This window comes from Propithecus coquereli, unplaced genomic scaffold (assembly GCF_000956105.1).
Source record: "Propithecus coquereli isolate 6110/MARCELLA unplaced genomic scaffold, Pcoq_1.0 Scaffold139, whole genome shotgun sequence".
Taxonomy (NCBI): domain Eukaryota; kingdom Metazoa; phylum Chordata; class Mammalia; order Primates; family Indriidae; genus Propithecus; species Propithecus coquereli.
In genome coordinates, this window is record NW_012138191.1 from 5,763,583 (window position 1) to 5,782,869 (window position 19,287).

At 49.0% G+C, this 19,287-nt stretch overlaps 2 protein-coding genes across 2 annotated transcripts in view; one reads left to right on the top strand and one right to left on the bottom strand.

The window, feature by feature from the left end:
• Positions 1–1,301, top strand: part of GFRA4 (GDNF family receptor alpha 4) — a 3,153-nt gene extending 1,852 nt beyond the window's left edge. The window contains exons 3-6 of the mRNA XM_012639247.1: positions 3–68; positions 160–294; positions 980–1,071; positions 1,221–1,301. Of these exons, the coding sequence (XP_012494701.1) occupies positions 3–68; positions 160–294; positions 980–1,071; positions 1,221–1,301 (374 nt within the window). The remainder of the gene's footprint in view (positions 1–2; positions 69–159; positions 295–979; positions 1,072–1,220) is intronic.
• Positions 1,302–9,469: 8,168 nt separating this feature from the next.
• The window catches only part of ATRN (attractin), a 169,432-nt gene continuing 159,614 nt past the window's right edge, over positions 9,470–19,287 (bottom strand). The window contains exon 26 of the mRNA XM_012639248.1: positions 9,470–14,033. Coding sequence (XP_012494702.1) covers positions 13,909–14,033 — 125 coding nt within the window. The 3' untranslated portion in view covers positions 9,470–13,908. The remainder of the gene's footprint in view (positions 14,034–19,287) is intronic.

Consider the following 19,287-nt stretch of genomic DNA (forward strand, 5'->3'; position numbering starts at 1 on the left):
CGGCGTCCCCGACGGCTGCCCGCGGGACCAGGGCCCCCGCTGCCTGCGCGCCTACGCGGGCCTCGTGGGTACGCGCGCCTGGGACCCGAGCACGGGTTGGGGCTCTTCAGGGATGCCCACCTGGGTGGGCCGATGACTCCACCCTCGCGGTCCCTGCAGGCACCGCGGTCACCCCGAACTACGTGGACAACACGAGCGCGCGCGTCGCGCCCTGGTGCGACTGCGGAGCCAGCGGAAACCGGCGTGAGGAGTGTGAAGTCTTCCGGGGGCTCTTTACAAGGAACCACTGCTTGGGTGAGGGGCCTGGGCGCGGGTGGAAGTTCCTGCCCCCTCCCAAGCCGCCTGGCCCGCGATAGGCCATGTTGGAAGTGAGGAAACTGAGGCGCTTTGCGGCAGCCACGCAGGTGCACCCCCCACCGCTCTGCAGTCGTCCTGCCCCTGGGGAATCCGCGGGCAGCTGTCCCCCGAGACCGGGTCACAGACCCTAAGTAGAATCCTAGGCATGTCAAGGCTGATGCTCCTGCAGGAGGGAGGAGGCGAGAGTTAAAACAAGGACCTGGAATTGAACAAGGCTAGACTCCTACTTCCACACTTCCGAGGAGATTTCATCCCCCAGGCACTCCCAGCCCGCCCGCCCGACCCCACTGATGATCTTGCCTGTCAGGGTCAGAATAGCTCAGTGGTCTCGGAGTTACGGGGCCCGAGTTTGAAGCCAGACCCTTTCACTTACTACCTCTGAGCCTTTTGTGTTCATCTGTAAAATGGGGATAATTGTTACCCTCCCCTGTGAGGATGGTAGACTATACAGTTTGAGTTCCTCTTAGCACAGTTGTCCTTATTTTGTTATTCCTCCCATGCACCCTCCATCCTAAGGAGCCAGTTTTGCAGCCACCAGGAGGTCTCTCAGTTTATCCTCAAGGGTCTGGGTCCTACGCTAGGGTTTCCCAGCCAAGCCCATCCTGGACCCCTCCTTCCATAGATGGTGCCATACAGGCCTTTGACAACGGGTGGCCCCCAATCCTGCAGGACCAGCTGGAGCCCCAGCCAGGCCCAGAGCACAGCCTTCTACAGGTAGGTCTGGCAGGGAGGGGATGGGACCGGCAGTTCCCCACTGTCTGCTTCACACTGTTCCACGCCAGGTGTGCCTGGGTAGAGGTGTGAATACCCAGGATGGGGGTGCAGGCAGAGTACTCAAGTCCACACTCTGTCCCACCCCCAAGGTGTCTTCCACAGACGGGTCCCCGGACGGGAGCTCCCTGCTCGCCGTCCTCCCCTTCCTGACCTTCCAGGCCTTGCTCTGACCAGGATGGCAGACCTCGGACAATACCACCAACTCTGCCTGGGATACAGGGCCACATCTGTGGCCTGCTGCCCCACTGAAAAGGGACTGGCTTCCCTACCAGGCTGGCCTCTGTGCTCTTGCCCTGCTGCCCTTTGTAGGTCTGGACACCCTGTGTCCCTGTCCCCTGGATGTAGGCCAGGGGCCTGGCTGCAAAGCGCTGGCCTGCCTGTCAGTAAGTGTCTTGGTGGTAGGTCCCTTTCTCCACAGACCTTGAGACAATTGGGGTCTCTCATAGGGTAGGAGCAGGAAAGGGTCACTTTTGTAGCTGAGGCCTCCCTAGGGCCCCAGATCTCCTCGAGAAGGTCAGGACCATCCAGACTCCCAGAATTCTAGGAAGTTGTCTCAGTCTCCCAAGCAGATAACACCCTGAGGCATTCACCTGACAGACTTGTAGGCAAGACTGCTGGCAGCGCTGCAGCCTCCCAGGGCACCCTCCCCACTAGGCATTACCCATGGCTGAGCCACCTGCACCCCGTGGCTAATGTTGTCCGAGTGCTTCCCATATGCGATACGCTGCTTGTTGGCCCCCCTGCCCCTGCATGGCACTGGCCCTGTGGCCATCTTCCCCCAGTTTACCGTAGCAGTAGGAGTGGTATATGGTGCACAATAAACCCATGTGCTCAGACTGACCTTGCTTTCTTGTGACCTGTGTCTTGGAGCCTGGAGACCAGGATCTGCTGCAGGGGGTGCCCCTGCTGGCCTTTGTGACCTTGGATGGCCTCAGAACCTCTCTGGGCTCCTTCTCCTATCTCCTCACCTACAGATGCTGAAATGAATCAACTCTCAGGCCCTAGTGACAGGGATTTCCATTGCTTTCGTCTATACTTTCTCCTTCTCTGCCAGTACTCAGATAATGAAACTACATTTCCCAGACTCCCTTGCAGCTGGGGTGGCCATGTGACACACACTGGCCAGTGTGGACCCAGCGAATGCCAAGGGAATTGTTAAGTTGCAGTTCTGCAAAGGAGTTCTGGGAGGAGAGGGCAGAACGATGGGGTCTAGGTAAGGTACTAAGCCTTCTCCCTGTTTCCTTCTTCCTTGAAAGCTTGGAGACTCCTGATGAGTGAGGGTTACTGGGGCTACTGTGCTCCTGGGCTGCTCCTTCTGAGGTTTGGCAGGAGCCACGAAACAGGGTGCAGTAGAAGCTGTTGGCATCTTACTCAGAGACCTCTCTGGGCGAATGCAGCCTGTCCACCAGCCACTGGGAACGGCGGCTGCTAACCCAGCTGCAGCTGCCCGCTTCTCTACAAAATTGTCCTTCCGGAAATACCTTATAGGCTACACTCTGCTCCTGGAGGTGGCTGCAGCCAATGACTGATTCAGGGGGGCTGGCCTGCCTGCCTCAAGAGGGGACGATTCTGTGCCATTCGTGCTCCAGAGCTCCCATGGAATCAGGCTGAGACTATACTCCAGGTGGGACCACATCCTGGCTCAGCTCCTGCCCCTGCCTTATCCTGCTTCCCTCGCTCACAGGATCGATCCTGGCATGAGAATTCCTATCTTGGGCTTGGCTTCGACAGATCCTGACCTAAGACACAAGGGTTAGGTACAGATCACACCAAAACTCAGGCCTGGGGCTGTCCTGACCAGGAAAAGAGCCGCCAGCCCAGACAGAGTGTGTACTTAGCAACTTATACCAAACCCACAGACACTGCTTGTTGGCAGCTGTCAACCAGCCTCCCAGCTTCCTCCCAGCTTGTAACAGAGCAGATCAAACTGGCTTGAGCGTGTGTCTGAGCAATCTGGGCTTCAGGCACGGCTATCTCCAGGAGTTCAAATGGTATTGGCCCTGCTGGTCTATCCATGGCTTCCCTTAGCTGCAAGAGGCTAAGACTGCCACCATCAGCCTCCGGTTTACAATCTCTCCCTTTAGCAGTCTCTGTAGCCCATGGGCCCAGCATGGGTTATACGCCTCTTCCTGTGGCCTGGGGAGTGATATCAGCCCACCAGAGTCACATGAAATGGGAAGGACAGTTTTTCAAGGAAAAAGAAGGTGTTGGGCAGAGTGAAACTCAGTCAAAACCACTCTCACTTTATGAAGAAGAGTAATCCTTCCCACCCCTACACCTGTGCGGGAACGGACACCTGCAAGTGGGTTGAGGAGACACAGGGTGTGGTGTGTGCTCACCACGATGGCACGGTAGCCCAAACCCAGAATCAAATGTCTGCTAAACGACTTGCCTTATATGGAAGTGTGTTAAACTATTTGTCATTTTTTTAACTAAAAATTTTTTTCTTTGTATCCTAATTATTTCACATCTACTTCCCATTTTTGACTCAGTTAATTAGAGTCAAATATAGGCATTAAAAAAGTGGAAATGACTTCAAATAAAAGTATAATTCTGGATAAAAAATACAGGAATGTACCTTCTAAAAGATTGGGAAGATAAAGAGAAGAAAATATATTTTGAAATTATAAAATTGTTTCATGGCTGCTGGTGGTCCCAAAGATATGTCCACCTCCCAATCCCTGGAAGCTGTAAATGTTACCTTATATGTAGGCAAAAGAGTAGTATCTTCTGTGGCAAAGGTGTGATTAGGTTATGGATCTCGAGAGGAGAAGCTTATCCTGGCCCTAAGTGCAATCACATGTATCCTTATGAGAGCCAGGCAGAGATGTCTAGAGAGAGACTAAACTCACACACATAGGGAAAGGCGACGCAAAGGACAGAGGCAGAGATTGGATGGTGCAGCCACAAGCCAAAGGATGTCAGCAGCCACCTGAAGATAAAGGAGGCAAGACACAGATTCTTTCCTGGAGCTGCTGACGCCTCGATTCCAGACTTCCGATCTCTAGAACCATGAGAATAAATTTCTGTTGTTTTAAGCCAGTGAAGTTGTGATTTGTTATGGCCACCCAAGGAAATGAATAGAGCTGTCTAAGATTGTTACTTTGGTTTCTGTTACTTCTACCTAAAAAGGTTCTGGTTTATATACAGAAGTCTGGCCAAATGCCTCAAGGCTGAGTCCAGCTGTGGCCCCCACACCAGGAATGGATCGTGCTGTGTTCTTCTACATCTGGGTCAGCCTTCGTGTCCTGCCAGGGAGCTGTCACTACATGCACAGGCTCTGGGAGACTGTAGTCCCAGCCCCGAACTACACCCCTATGACTGGGTCTCTCTTACCTGTTGCCAGCATCAAGCCCCAGCCAGCAGGTGGCTGGGGGTGATGGAAAAAGGCAGGTGCTGGAAGCATCGGTGGATTTGTTGGTGGAGAGGTCATGGCTCATGAATGCTGATCCTGGCGTGGAGCCCAGTGTCTACGTGTGAGGTTGAAGTGGAAACCACTCGCTGCCCACCAAGCAAGTCAGGCCAGGCCAAGCTCAGAACCAGTTCATTTTTGCAGGAAGTGTGGACATTGGCCAGTGAAATTTCCAGAGGGCCAAGAGGATGGGCTGTGCAGGGCTTCAGGAGCAGTCCCTCAGCGACTTGCCAGTGAGCCGGGCACACCTACGAATGGAGGCAGGAACACATGGCCCTGCCTTGCCCGGCTGCAGGCCCAGGAAGGCCTGGGTTGAAGAATACCTTGGGAAGCTGTTCTACCAGGGACATGTCACCCCACACCCCAAGGCACCTCCAGTACAAGGCAGAATATACAGACAGAACAATTAAGATGAGTACACACACAAGAAAATAACATAAACTGAGCCCTCAGGGGACAGCAACTAAATGAGGACGGCAGGCCTAGGGGTGTGCAAATGGGCCCTGGCAACAGGGCCAAGCCCTGACTCTGTCCAGGACACTTGATAGCGTCATCGGGATCATCTGCTCTCTTTCCTGTGCTGGGGACACAGGGTAGGAGGGAATTCCTCTCAGGCATGCTACACAGCCAGCAAAAGCAGGGCTGCAGGGCATGTGTCTGTTCACACGTGACCCATACAGGCATGTGAGGTTGGGGACTCAGATACCAGGAATGACATTGCTGTTGGTGATGGAATTTTCCAAAATTTTCAGCTCATGGTAAAGTTTTTAGGAAAACAACATTCAGCCCTCCCTTGATTTACACAGTAGTTGCATTTCTGCAAAACTATATTAAACCAGCTGTCAAATACTCTGTTTATAACAGGGTTAGGTGCCACACTAAAATAATTAGAAATGTTTTCAACAGCACAAATATCCAGCAAAACGTTTGAAAATCAGGTCAGACATGGGTCAGTTCTCTGCTGGGCGGGACAGTCTTGCACACCACGGGCTGTCTACCCCCAGACCCACCCACTAAATCTCAGCAGCACCCCCCCCCAACAGCGCAATCACACTCGCCCCCACATATTTCCAGAATGTTCCCTAGGGGGCAGTGCTGTGCTGGTTGAGAACCATGCCAACTTCAACTCCTGCTGCCACAGCCAGCTGTGCTCAGCCACCCCAACTGCCCTGCCAGCGTCCACACCCCCGGGCCTGCTGTCACCTGACCTGCAGGTCTCCGCACCTGCTCCTGTCGGGAATGCTCTTCCCCCAGACATCCGGATTCTGCTCCTTCATTCAGCTTTCTGCTCAGCTGTCACCTTATCTGAGTGGCCTTCGCTGGCCATGCTATGTTAAGTAGCAACCCCTAGAGCACTTTCTACCCCAACCCTACTTTTACCTTTCTTCACAGAACTTATCATCTGACATTTTATTCATTATGGTCTTCCCCACTAGATTGTAAATTCCTTAAAGACGGGGATTTTTGTTTGTTTTGTTCACTGCAAAACGTCTGGTCCCTACACTATGCCTAGCCCTGTTGTGCTCAATAAAAGTGTGTGGAGTAACTAGAAGAATAAATCTAGAGAAATGGGAATTAACTCAGGCAGGGCAAGAAGAGATTATCTACTTCTGTTATTAATAATTCTACCTTTGGGCTGGGCGCGGTGGCTCACACCTGTAATCCTAGCTCTCTGGGAGGCCGAGGCGGGCGGATTGTTTGAGCTCAGGAGTTCGAAACCAGCCTGAGCAAGAGCGAGACCCCGTCTCTACTAAAAATAGAAAGAAATTAATCGGACAACTAAAAATATATAGAAAAAAAAATTAGCTGGGCATGGTGGCGCATGCCTGTAGTCCCAGCTACTCGGGAGGCTGAGGCAGAAGGATTGCTTGAGCCCAGGAGTTTGAGGTTGCTGTGAGCTAGGCTGACACCACGGCACTCATTCTAGCCCGGGCAAAAGAGTGAGACTCTGTCTCAAAAAAAAAAAAAAATTCTACCTTTGGTCTACAGTGAATGCTCTGTTCCATAGAGTCATTCAGGGACCCAGGCTCCTTTAGGCCTGTGCATTACCACCTTCACACGAGCCTGCGCCGTTGATGGAGAGGGTGGAGGAGACTCAGAGACACTCTTAATGGCCTTGACAAGAAAGTGACACATCACTGGTGAGGACAAGTCACATGGTTCCATCCAGATGCCATGGGTCCTACAGTGCAGTTGAAGCTATTGGACTCAGGAGGAAGAAATTGTGTCATAAGCATTTAGCCAGTCTCTGATCCAGTTTGCTATTCTGGTCACCAAAATGCATTTTGCTTTTCCTCCTCCACAGGGGACACAGGCACCCTCTCCTAGGGGGACAGTACAGGGTCCAGTCCCATCCAGACCTCCAGGTGATGCAGTCGCCCTCAGGTGGCTCTTTAAAGTCCTGCAACTCTGAATTAACAAGACATCTTATGCTCCCCTCCCTCCCACAAGCAGTGGTGGAGAGCAGGAGAGCAGGCAGGATGCCCTCCGGAACCCTCCCTTGCACGGAGGAGGAGGGTGGCAGACAAACAGCCATCACTGGCTTGCAGCACTTTTGAAATCCTGCCACACCCTGCCCTGGCGGGGGCAGTGGGGAAATCCTTGCTCAGGCCCAGTTCTACTCTGTGAGCCACCTGAGGTTGTAAGCCTTCCCTGAACACAGTTCTCACAGCTATCTTCCTGCCGGAGGGTGGTTTTCAGGCTTCTTCAATGGTCACTGGGTTTTGTTTTGTTTTTTTTAAGCCCATGCTAATAGTTTCTTAAACTTACTACATCGTTTACTTATTTCTTTGGTTTTCCAGGCAGGTCCAGGGTCAGTGACTGCACTCATGGTTCTTTCCTGGACACAGTTCTCAAGTTGGCTTTATTTCTTTGCTTCCTCGTCCACACGCCTGTCCTTCAAGATGGTAGCCTTGAGGTTGCCGGGCTCAAGTGGGAAGACCACACCTCCACCTGATCTTCACCACAAGGCCCAGTCACTGTGTCCCCCACGTCTCACTGGGCTCTGCTGCTCACCTGCTCCACTGCTTGCAGACTGGAAGCATTTCCAACACTGCAAGGCTCTGGGTTTCAGGTCTTCCCACCCTATTCCCTTCCGCTTGTAAACTGGCTGATTCTTTTCTTGAACTCGACCCTTTCTTGGGATGCCTTGCCCGAAGCAGCCAGTAACAGCCAACACATACCACGTTCTGTTTTACCCACTTCTTTCCCTCAAGCCAAACACTCAGTAGACACACAGTTTGCTTTCCAAGTTATCCAGCATAACAGGTTTCGCTGTCCTGCCTGCTGCATCTGTTGTCTCACTGCCTGCCACCTGGCCACTGACTAACCTAATGCCACATATTTCAGGTTTTGGTTACAGGTACATTGTGCTGATTTGTGTATTGGTGACAGTAAGGAAAGCTAATGGGTGGAACAAAGCCCCAGATCTCAATGAATCAGTAAACATTTGCTTTTCAGTCATGCAAAGACCAGCACAGCTCTTGCTGATTAGGCAGCTGGCCTCCAAGTGGTGACTCAGGGACCTGTGTTCCCTCCAATATCTTTAACACGTGGCCTCCAGGGAGTCCCACGTGGGAGCGTTTTATGCTCCAGGTTTGCAACTGGTGTGCATCACTTCTTCCAACATTTCATTGGCCACAGCCAGTTTGGCCCTAACCTAACTGCAAGGAGGCTGCGAGATATTGTTGATTTGATGCAACAGCAAAATCTAACAGGTTTGGGAAACATGCAGCATTGTCTCTGCCAAAATACTACCCATCATAGCTTTTTATCCTGTCAGAAACTGTTGGCGCCTCCCACATCCCTCTCTGAGGCAATTTCAAGGTCCTTTCCAGCTTGGTTGCAGCCACCAGTCTAGCCACTCTCCTCCCCCACCCCGCCCTGAGCTCTGGGCAGGCCTCCTCCAGGCTCCGCCCTTCCCTCAGTGGTCCTGGCCCCTATAGGAGCAAGTGGCCTTCCTGTGTTTCCTCTTTTTTTCTTTTTTTTTGAGACAGAGTCTCACTTTGTTGCCCGGGCTAGAGTGCCGTGGCGTCAGCCTAGCTCACAGCAACCTCAAACTCCTGGGCTCAAGCGATCCTCCTGCCTCAGCCTCCAGAGTAGCTGGGACTACAGGCATGCGCCACCATGCCCAGCTAATTTTTTTTACATATTTTTAGCTGTCCAATTAATTTCTTCCTATTTTTGGTAGAGACGGGGTCTCACTCTTGCTCAGGCTGGTCTCGAACTCCTGAGCTCAAACAATCCGCCCGCCTCGGCCTCCCAGAGAGCTAGGATTACAGGCGTGAGCCACCGCGCCCGGCCAGTTTCCTCCTTTTTTTAAGGGCCTCGTCCTTGTGGAAGGAACTTCTAGTACTGGGGTCCTGCACTCTGCACCAGGGCGCTGAAAGGCACTACTCTGACCCCATCCTGAGGGCAGGAACCAAATAATGTGGGGCAGGGCACACGGGAGGCCCCAAAACAAGGCTCTGTCAGTGGAAACCTTCATCAAAAAGTCAAGGCCAAGGAAAGGCCGTGGCCATTGGAGGATTAGACCTGTTGGCATACCTGAGACTCAGGAGCTCAGGAAACCTTAGAGAGACATTCAGGAGCCCATGAGGAGATGGGGAAGCTGATGGGTAAAGGGAGGCAGCTGAGCCATGGGACTCCCAGGCAACATCCCACCATGGGGCGAGGGCAGCTGCCCTCCGGGCATACAAATGCCAGCATGGAGGGTCCTGGGAGTCGGCTCACAAGCTGCCCAGAGAGGTGCAGGCAGTGCCCTGGGGGGTTTTACACCTTCATCTCCATGACTGCCAAGTGATTCCTCTGAGGCAGTCTGAAAACTGATAAACACTATTTTTCTTTTCTTAAGGTTCTAATGACCAAAGGGTAAATATAAACAAAAACCAAAATCAAAATTAAACAGAAAACCACATTTTTACCAGATCTACTTTTATTTCAGAAGGAAGTTTGTATTATAGTATTTACTTTTGTTTATATACAAGTTCTTCACATTTGTGTTTAAAATGCACAGACCTCCCTTAATCTCTTGTTCCTGCTTAAATTAGCTGTTATTTTACAATACAAAAAATACCAAAAAATTGCAGTCCTAAATGTATGTATAACACCCACAATCCCCAGCAATGAAATAGTTTACAATACTTACTCCATATTTACATGAGTGCAATAGATGCTAAATTATACATATTAACAAACTAGCTTGAATCCAAACCGAATGAAACAACAAAAAAAAAACAAAACCAAAATCGTAAATAACTATAAAACAAAAACATTTCCAGAGCCAGAATTAGTTCAACGAGACAGGCTTCACTAGTGTTTAGAATGTTTTGTGCACAAATTCAGTTACTGAAAATCGATTCCATTATTGCCTTTAAAAGAGAAGGTGCCACTTCTCCTCTCCACTCCAAAGCATCTTCCTGTAGGCAGGGTGCCTGCTAGTCTGAGCGACTCTCTTCGAGGGGCAGTGTCTCTCGGTGGGCCTGGCTATCGAGACACCATCACGGTGACCTTTATGGCTGGAGCAGAGTTTGGTCAAAACGGAGTGAACATTTCAGAAGGGAGGCAGGGCACACCTCGCAGACAGGAGGCCACTGCTGCCTTCCAGGTTTGGTCCTCCGGATGGCCAAAATTCTCACAGAAACCACAAGGAAGGATCTCCTGGGACGACAGGGGTGTGAGGAGTTGGATTTTGTTGTAATTCTAAAAAGCTACTTTTTCATCTCGGTCACTACCCTAGCATTAGCTTAGGTTAGTAAGTGTTTAGTAAATATTTGTTGAATGAATGGATGAATGAATTAAATGGAAGGATCAAAGGTGTTCGTGAAAATGACACCATCACCCAAGGAAGTGAATCAGCCCCCACCCCCGATACACTCCGTTAAGCTGAAGGGGCGAGATTTGCACTGGAACGTGAAAGGTGTCTCTCCTACCAGTAGTGCCCTGGGCTTTTCATCTGCCCCACACTTCCCAGCGCGTCTCCAGTCTTGTACTCGGACCTCATCCACAGATATCCCAGTATTTCCCTTTTGCTGGCAGTCCGTCCGGGGCTGCATTCCTGTGGGTCAGCCCAGACTATGGGCTGCCGTCCCCCCTGACCCTCCTCCCATGTCTGCAGGTGGCCTCGAGGGGAAGCACAGGCCCCCCCCACCAGCTGTGTGTAGGGAGGTGGCAGGAGGTAGACAGGAGCCCAGGGGGTGTAAAACTCTCCATGGGGTGTAAAACTCTCCATGGGGAAATGGAAGCTATTTAGCAACTAACTAGCCTCCCCACTCCCACCCCTGGTTTTCAGGATAATAAACTATGGTTCTGGGAAATGGTCATTAAAAATTGAGACAAAACTACAAAAAGGAAATGCAGCCTGGAGAACCCCTCTTTGGAAAGTCTGATTTCCACGGGTTATGCTGTTTGAACTTAAAGACTAAGAGAAACGTTTCTCAGGACAAAACTGGTCATCCCTGGTCACCCAGAGTACCAAGAGGCTGCCAGGGATTCGAGACGTGCTTGTGACAGAGAGACTCCTGCTTCCCGAGTCTCAAGTACTGCTGTTTAAACAGACCCCTGCCTGCCTTCCACACGTGTTCCGACACAGTCCTGTTTTAAGCGTTATCTAATTGGTACCAGATGCACTTGAACACATCGACACGATGGGGGTGCTCTTCTTGGCTTTGTAATTAATGGATCAGGGCCTGAGGAGAAGACTTCTCAGAACGTGGATACCCAGTACATGGCACAAAAACATCTTAGGTGAAACTCAGACATTGTTACATTTAATAAAAATACATTAAGATATTTTTCTGTTTTATGTACATCCCGAATGTCTGAACATTCTGGACACTACTGTATAGTTATGTACAAGTGCAAGATCAATGTTATCACGATGATTTTAATTTATACACAGGCTCTCCTGTGACACGAGGTCACCGGATGGCGACCCATTCCCGCTTGGTGACCGGCTCTCAGCCGAGCTCCTCTCACTCCCTGCCACTCACTCCCTGTTTCTGCCCTGAGCCGGGAGGAAGCTGCTTGCCGTTGGCTGCAAAGGAGAAGCAGGTGGATCCAACTGTTTCTCCACTGTTGGAGCAGAATTAAACTTCACTTGCTCCTTCCTTCCTTTTAAAACATAAACATTATCTTTTAGGAAAAAAAAAAAAATACATAACCAGATGGCTGCGGGTCACGGTGCATGTTATTTCGAGGCATAGGACTAACATGGGGAAGGGACTTCTTTGGCCAAGGAAAAATTGGTCCTTTGAACAGACAAGGAGGGTCTTCCTTGCAGGAGGAAAGTCCCCAGGGGCCCCCGTCGTTTCGCCGAGGGGCCTGCGGTCATCACAGGGGCCAAGGGCCAGTCCACTGCAGGCTCTTGGTGGGTGCTGTGTTCTGGAGCAGGGATGTGAGGCGCTAAGAAGGGTCTTTTCTAGAACCGTCTGCTCTTTAACAATTACGTGGAAAAGAAGCTTCTTGAGAGCGGAGTCTCAAGGTAGAGGTGTTTTGTGCATTAGACAGTGTTTTATGGTTCAATTTCCTTGAAAATATCTTTCCAGGCAAATCTTCATGGGAGTGGGGTTAGTGTTGGGGAAGAGATAATGCTCCCTCTCTAGGCACTCCATTTAAAGGTGAAATGCTGCAGTTTTTGCTCCTTTGAGTATTCTGCAAATTCACAAGCTTAAGCACTGCTATCCAGAGGTCCGTGCCAACAGGGTGATGCCGAGAATCCCGGTTTGAAACCGAAGAGAGACCCCGGAGTCTGCTGCCTGACGCCAGAACACAGAGGAGCACCATAAATGGGGAAAACGCAACATCCATGCAGTGCCCTGTGGGAGAAGAGCAGGGGACTGTCCCACCCTCTCAAATTTGGTCATCTTCCATGTGACACACAGTTTTCCCTCCTTGTCCGTTTTATTCCATGTGCTTTTCATCCTTGTCAGCATTCGCTGCCCTCCTCACAGCCACTTCAGGCTGGGAAGGAGGATGGTGGGCCAGGCCCCTCCTGGGGGAAAGAGGGCCAACAGCTCCAGGTCCTGCTCCAGGCTTTAGGCAAGTTGTGCCCAACAACGGGAGGCTGTCCCTCTCCTGGCATCTGACTCCACCCAGCCTGAGAATGACCCAGAGCTCGGAGCAGGCTACAGGAACAACACACGGTCAGTCACTCTTTGATCCAGGGGTCCCGAGTGCTCTCCGTGCTCTTTTCTGCTCAAGGAGACACATGACATGAGCGAGTCCCTTCCTCTGTGGTGCCCTGGCAGGAGGAGGCCAGAGGGCTGATCAAATTCAGGGTTAGGGTGGCACCGGGGTGGGGGTTGGGGGGCACCTTCTTGACAGTGTCCTTTTTGACAATAAAAACAGGAGCTTTCACAATTAGTTCATTTCTGCTTTCCTCTCAGTCCCTGCTGCTAGGTCAGATGTTCCTTGGGGTGAGAAAATTCTTTCCTGGGCTGCAAATTAGATTTTAGAAAAAGAGCAGATTGCCAATGGTAGCTATTTAAATTTTACAAGAATGTAGGAATGCAATTATGTAAAAACTTAGGCTTACTAACTTTCCAATTGCTAGATCTATTTAAAGTCTAGGCACTTAGTGTGTGTGTATGTGTGTGTGTATGTGAGAGAAAGAGAGAGGTGTGGAGAGGGAGAAGGAGGGGGGAGAGGGGGAGAAAGGAAGAGAAAATTTCAAATGGATTAAGACTAAATTAATCACGTTGCTACAAAAAATTATCTACTACTACATCAGTTTACATTCGAAGTAACAGCTGACCTTGACATTTAAAATAGCCCCCTTCTATCCTAGCTTGATATGATTCAAAAGAGATGGACCATTATTAAGTCTCAACTAGAAAAAAGCTACTCCCTGGAAGAGAGAGATCTGCCTAAATCGTGCAAGAATAAATAGCACATCTTTTAAAAAAGACAGCAGGCTTCAGATGAAAACAAGTTAATTCATCTGACTAGTTTTTAAAAGACCATGTTCAAGAACAACTGATGACTAATGTCTACTTGTAAACACTCCGTCTTTTGTTTTTTGCACAGTTGAGACAGTCCCAAGAACACTGTCCACAAGTGAACCTGAGTCACTCCTAGTTCTCCACTGGCTCTACACCGGCCCCCTCCAGCAACAACCAGCTCATCCCTGGACTTGTAATTCAATCGAGTGTTTCCTATGCAAAAGTAAAAGATTAGATGGTGAAACACGGATGGGAGAAACCGTCAAAGAAAGCTTGTGATCATGCGGGTGAGTGGGATGCTTCGAGGGTCTCCAGCCTTCTGCCCTGAACCGCACAGCCGTTCCCCTGCCGCGCCCTCCCCTGCAGACGGCTCTGGCGTGCCACACGCTTGCTCGCTCGTGTGCGGGAGAGTCCCTGGCCCCAGCATCAAATGCAGGTCCCAGGCTGTGCAGGGGGCTGCTGCTTCCGGTTTCTCACCGCTCCTGACTTCTCTTTGTACACTATTGGCATCTGCTGAGAAATGTCCACCAGGGCGCTGGCCACGGCAAGACCTTGGGAGAACCCACAGGGGGAACACATGTTAAGGAGCAGCTTGTTTTATTTTGTTTTTAAAAATAATTTTAAAATTTCTTTTTACATTCCCATGGAGCCAAAAAAAAAAAAAAAGGTATGCAGGGGAAAGTCTTACTTCCCTCCTGTCCCTCACTCCAGGTACGCTCTTTCATTAGTTTTTATATATTCCTCCAGGGTTTGCTTATGCAAATACAAATACGCATTCTCCCTTCCCCACGTCTGACACACAAGGTGCAGCTTTGCTTTTCAGCAAGCCAACCAAAGTGCTGCCTGGTGGCGGGCCACACAGATGACACAGCAGACATGCTCTAAGTGCTCAGTTGGGTGCCTGGAAAAAGCAGCACGCTTTACGATGAAATTTGGATTCATCCCACGTCACCCAGTCAGCATTAGTTATTTTCATAGTTACACCATGACAAAGGGCAGAGCAGACTCTGGGCCAGGCTTTGGAATAAGTAAGGTTATTTAACTGCCCCGTGACTCAGTCTCCTCATTTGTAAAATGGGGATAATCACGGCGCAGGGCTAGTGTGAAGAGTCGGTGAGTGAATCAGCATAGTCTTAGGACAGTACTGGCACGTACAATGATCAGTAACTATTCCTTTCACTCTCCTCACCCCGCCTGCCTTTGCTCTGGGGACTGTGGTCCCATTTCCCTTTCTGTACTGGTCACTGATCAGCCTGGTGTTCACTAGGAAAGGTGCGGTTCTGGGGAGCTGGATTCCTGACACACGGGGGAACCGCCCGGCCCAGGCTCAGAGCCCCACGGAGGCCGCCCTCGGGAGCTGTTAGCAGAGCCTGTTACTCCCCTCCTGGGGCCTATGAAGTGGGGCCAGCGGGGGCAGCTTTTAAGTGTCTGGCGTAGTGCCCGGCACGTGGGGGGAATCCATGCCAGCGATACATGCTTATGGCAAAAGCAGAGCTGGCGCTCTGGGAGTCCAGAAGAAGGCACCATTAAAACAGCGGGTGCAGGAGGGGCGGCAAGGACGGCGCCAGGGCTCACTCAAGTAGGAGCAGGGCTGTAGGAGTCCCGGGGGGTTGTGGGATATCAGGCAAAGGCTGGGCAGGGAAGGCTACAGGGTTGCAAACCTGTCACCTCCCCATGCCTGGCAGTGCCTTGCTCCCAGGGAGCACCAGCCCACGTTTGCTAGGCTGGGTGGTGGCCAGAGACATGCACTGCCCCGGAGTGTCAGGTCACAGGGTCGCCCAGTCATCAACATGGGCAAGGTCAAGTCAGGGGCTCAACACACAGGAATCCCCACGTGAGAGTCAGACAATAAATCCTAAAGGCCACCCTGGTGAGGACACCACAGATCCCGGTCATTCAGAAAGCCGAACGAAGGCTCTGCTGAGGGGAGCATGGAGCTCAGAGCCTAGAAGGGTCCCGGGGCATCCTTTCCTCACAGGCACAAGCTTCGCTCTGGCTAAGGCAAGCCTGACTCCCAGAATCATCTCGACTGAAAGGTGACTAAAACGGTCACATTGTTTGAGGCACCCTCCAAGGTACTCCATGATGAAGCAAGATATTTCTAAAACTATAGTCCGTATTTCCTTCATGTTCAAATAAGAGAATATTTATATGCATTATGATTCATATATTTGATGGAAAAGTATAAAAGACATTGGTAAAATATTATGTAGTAAGTTGTAAAAATGTTTATCATAATTATAAAGCGCAGTGAGGAAAAAGAATAAAAATTAGATTTATATAATTATTTCAACTAATTATTTCAGCCAGGGCTGAAAAGGAAACAGAACAATGAAACTTGGTGAGTGTTAGGACAGTAGAGCTGTGTGTAAATTTTCAGAAATTTCCCTTATGTTGTTATAACTGTTGTTTGTGTCTTATGTTTCAAACAGAGTGAAAAAGGAAAAGATTTCTCAAAAGAAATACCCATTTGAGAATCACCAGCTCTGAGGAGATGGCTGGAAGCAATGGAGCGGAAGAGGTGGCTGAGGAGGAGCGCATGGAGTGGGGGGAGGGAGAGAGCCAGGAAAGGAGCAGCAGAGCCGCAGGGGGACCAGAAACTTCGGCAGCAAAGGAAGCCGTGGCCAGAAGCTCCAACAACCACTGAGAGGCTAGGGTGGCCAGGCACAGCGAGGTGGGCCCAGGACTTCTCCCCAGGAAGGGAACAGTGACCCCAGGAAAACAGTTTTGGGAACATAAGTAACAATGGGATTACCTCACCACATCTCTGCCATGACATGTGACAGGCACTGTTCCTTATCACCTTTATCCCTAAGCCAAGGGAAGTGTCCAATGCTTAGCTCTTTCACAGTCCAAAAGGTCTGTCACTGGCTCTCACCTACTCACCTGACTGCCCAGGAGGAGGGATTCCACCCAGGCCTCGAGGGAGCCGCACAAACACAGAGAGGACAGCGGCTTTGTTGCCAAAACACGGCTCCAGTGCAATGGGTTTGGGGACAGTCTGCTGGAAGAAAACAGAATTACCTAGCGTGGTGTTTCTCAAGCTCTAGCATACACAGACAGCTTGACGGTCACTGGTGCTTATAAGGACCATCCATTTTAGGTATACGGGAACAGATACACCACCGTTTTTAAGATAATGAAAAGGACATGTTAAAGCTACAGTAATCGCTGCGCATCAGTGCCAGGGATGGTACTACTTGCCACCCTCCACTGAGGTCTCCACATCCACCTGCCTAAAGGACTGCATGGACGGTACGGAAGGGGCCGTATCAAGGTGGTTTCTTTTGGGCTCTGCCTTTTTATTCAATCTGAAATCCTAACTCATAACTGTAGGTCACAGCAATGGCAGTGAGTATGTGGTAGATTTGTCAGAGGATTCTGCATACCTAGTTCAACACGGACGTGGATATTATGGAGACTTTTTTAAAACTCAAACTTATTTAATCCATCCTTCAGATACTAAGTAGACAAGCCCGCTGGATGGCTGACCAAACAGACTCATCTACTCTTTGGATGCGTTTGGCTCTGGAAAACATAATTTGCCTTCTTTCTAGCACATCCTTTAGACATTTCTTTTGTGCAGGTCTGTTGGTGGCAAATTCTCAGTTTCTCTTCTAATTTGAAGATTACTTTATTTCATCCTTTTTCTTGGGAGGTACTTACTGGGCACATTATTCTAGGTTGGCAGTTCTCTTTCAGTACTTTAAATACATTCTTCCATTCTCTTCTGCCTTCTGGTATTACTAATGAGAAAGCTGTCAGTTTTCCATTCCTTTGTAGGTGGATCTTCTCCCATTTTTTAAAAATTGTGGTAAAATACATGCAAAATTTAACCATTTTTAAATGTACAGTTCAGAGGTATTAAGTATATTCATATTGTTGTGCAACCATCAGCACTATCCATCCCCAGAATTCTTTTCATCTTACAAAACTGAAATTCTGCACCCATTAAACACTAACTCCCCATTCCCCCTTCCTCCAGCCCCTGGCAACCACTATTCTACTTTTTGTCTCTATGAACTTGACTACTCTAGGTACCTCTTACACATAATGCTTTTTTGGTAACTGGTTTATTTCACTTAGCATAATGTCCTCAGAGTTCATCTGTCTTATATAGAGCATGGGTCATAATTTCCTTCCCTTTTAAGGTTAAGTAACATTCCACTGTATGTTTATATCACATTTTGTTTATCCATTCATCCACTGACGGACACTTGGGTTGCTTCCACTTTTTGGCTACTGTGAATAATGCTGCCATGAACATTCGTGTACAAATACCTCTTTGCGATTCTGCTTTCAGTTCCTTTGGGTATATACCAGAAGTCGAATAGATCATACAGTAATTCTATTTTTAATTTTGGGGGGAATAGCAGTACTGTTTTCCACAGTTGCTGTAACATTTTACATTTCCAACAACAGTGCACAAAGGTTTCAATTTCTCCACGTTGTTGGTGATCTTTTTTCCTCTGGCTGATTTTAAGATGTTTTCTTTGTCTTGGAATTATGCAATTTCATTATGATAAATCTGACTGTAGTTTTATTTCCTTCCTGCCTTCCTTCTTTCTTTAATCCTGCTTATGATACGTTTTGCTTCTGGAATCTGTATATTCATGTTTTCCATCAGTTCTGGAAGGTTCTCAGCTATTATCTCTTTGAATATTGCCTCTCCTCCATTCATTTGTTCTTGGATTCTGAAAACACGTAAGTTGGAACTCCTCATTCTACCCTCCACATTCTTACTATCTGTCATAGTCTCCATCACCTTGTCTCTCTGAGCTGCATTCTGTGTCATGTTTTTAGATGCATCTTCCACTTCATAAATTCTGTGTCTGATGTGCTGTTTAACATGTAATTAAGTTATTTATTAAAAAAAATTCAACTACTGTATTTTTCATTTCTAGAAGTCCCATTTGTTTTTTTTTCAGATCTGCTTGGCCATTCTTGACTCTCATGGCTTCCTCATCTTTATAATTCCATCTTTCATCTCTTTATACATTTCATACATAGCTATATTCTTTTTTTTTTTTTGAGACAGAGTCTCACTCTGTTGCCCTGGCTAGAGTGAGTGCCGTGGCGTCAGCCTAGCTCACAGCAACAGGCTGGTTTCGAACTCCTGAGCTCAAACAATCCGCCCGCCTCGGCCTCCCAGAGTGCTAGGATTACAGGCGTGAGCCACCGCGCCCGGCCCATAGCTATATTCTTTAGATGCCAATTCTAACTTTTGACGTCCTGTCTAACTAATTCCGTTATCTGTTGTTTCTGCTGGTTCTTATTCATGGTGGGTTGCCTCTTCTTGTCCTTGGTGATCTTTAATTACTTGCTCTTGATCTGTGGGAATCCTACAGGGCTGAACTAGGGATGTCTTCTATGGAGAGGATCTGCATCTATCTCAGGTGGTAGTTGTGATATGCACCAATCTGGAACCACTTAAGACAATTCATGCTTCTGGTTTTGATTTATGACTTGTTCTTTTCAGGGGAGGGAAGGGAGAGTAGGCCCTGGAGATTTCACCTACTTCCTGTTAGCTCAGTAACACTAATAAAGTTTTATTCAGGATTTATAGCTGTTTTCCCAGGGTATCTGAATATTTCATCGTTTTGTCAAAAGGAACAGTCTCATCACTTTCTCCATCATTTTGGGTGGGGGTCAGAAAGATTTTCTAAAGAATACATACAGAGTGAATTACCATTTTGCTGCTTAAAAAATTCCCCAAAATACAATTATAAAGAACAATGGTTCAATTTAGCTGTTTTCAAATAAGAGTTCTACAGTATTATGCCACAGAATACTTAATATCAGACA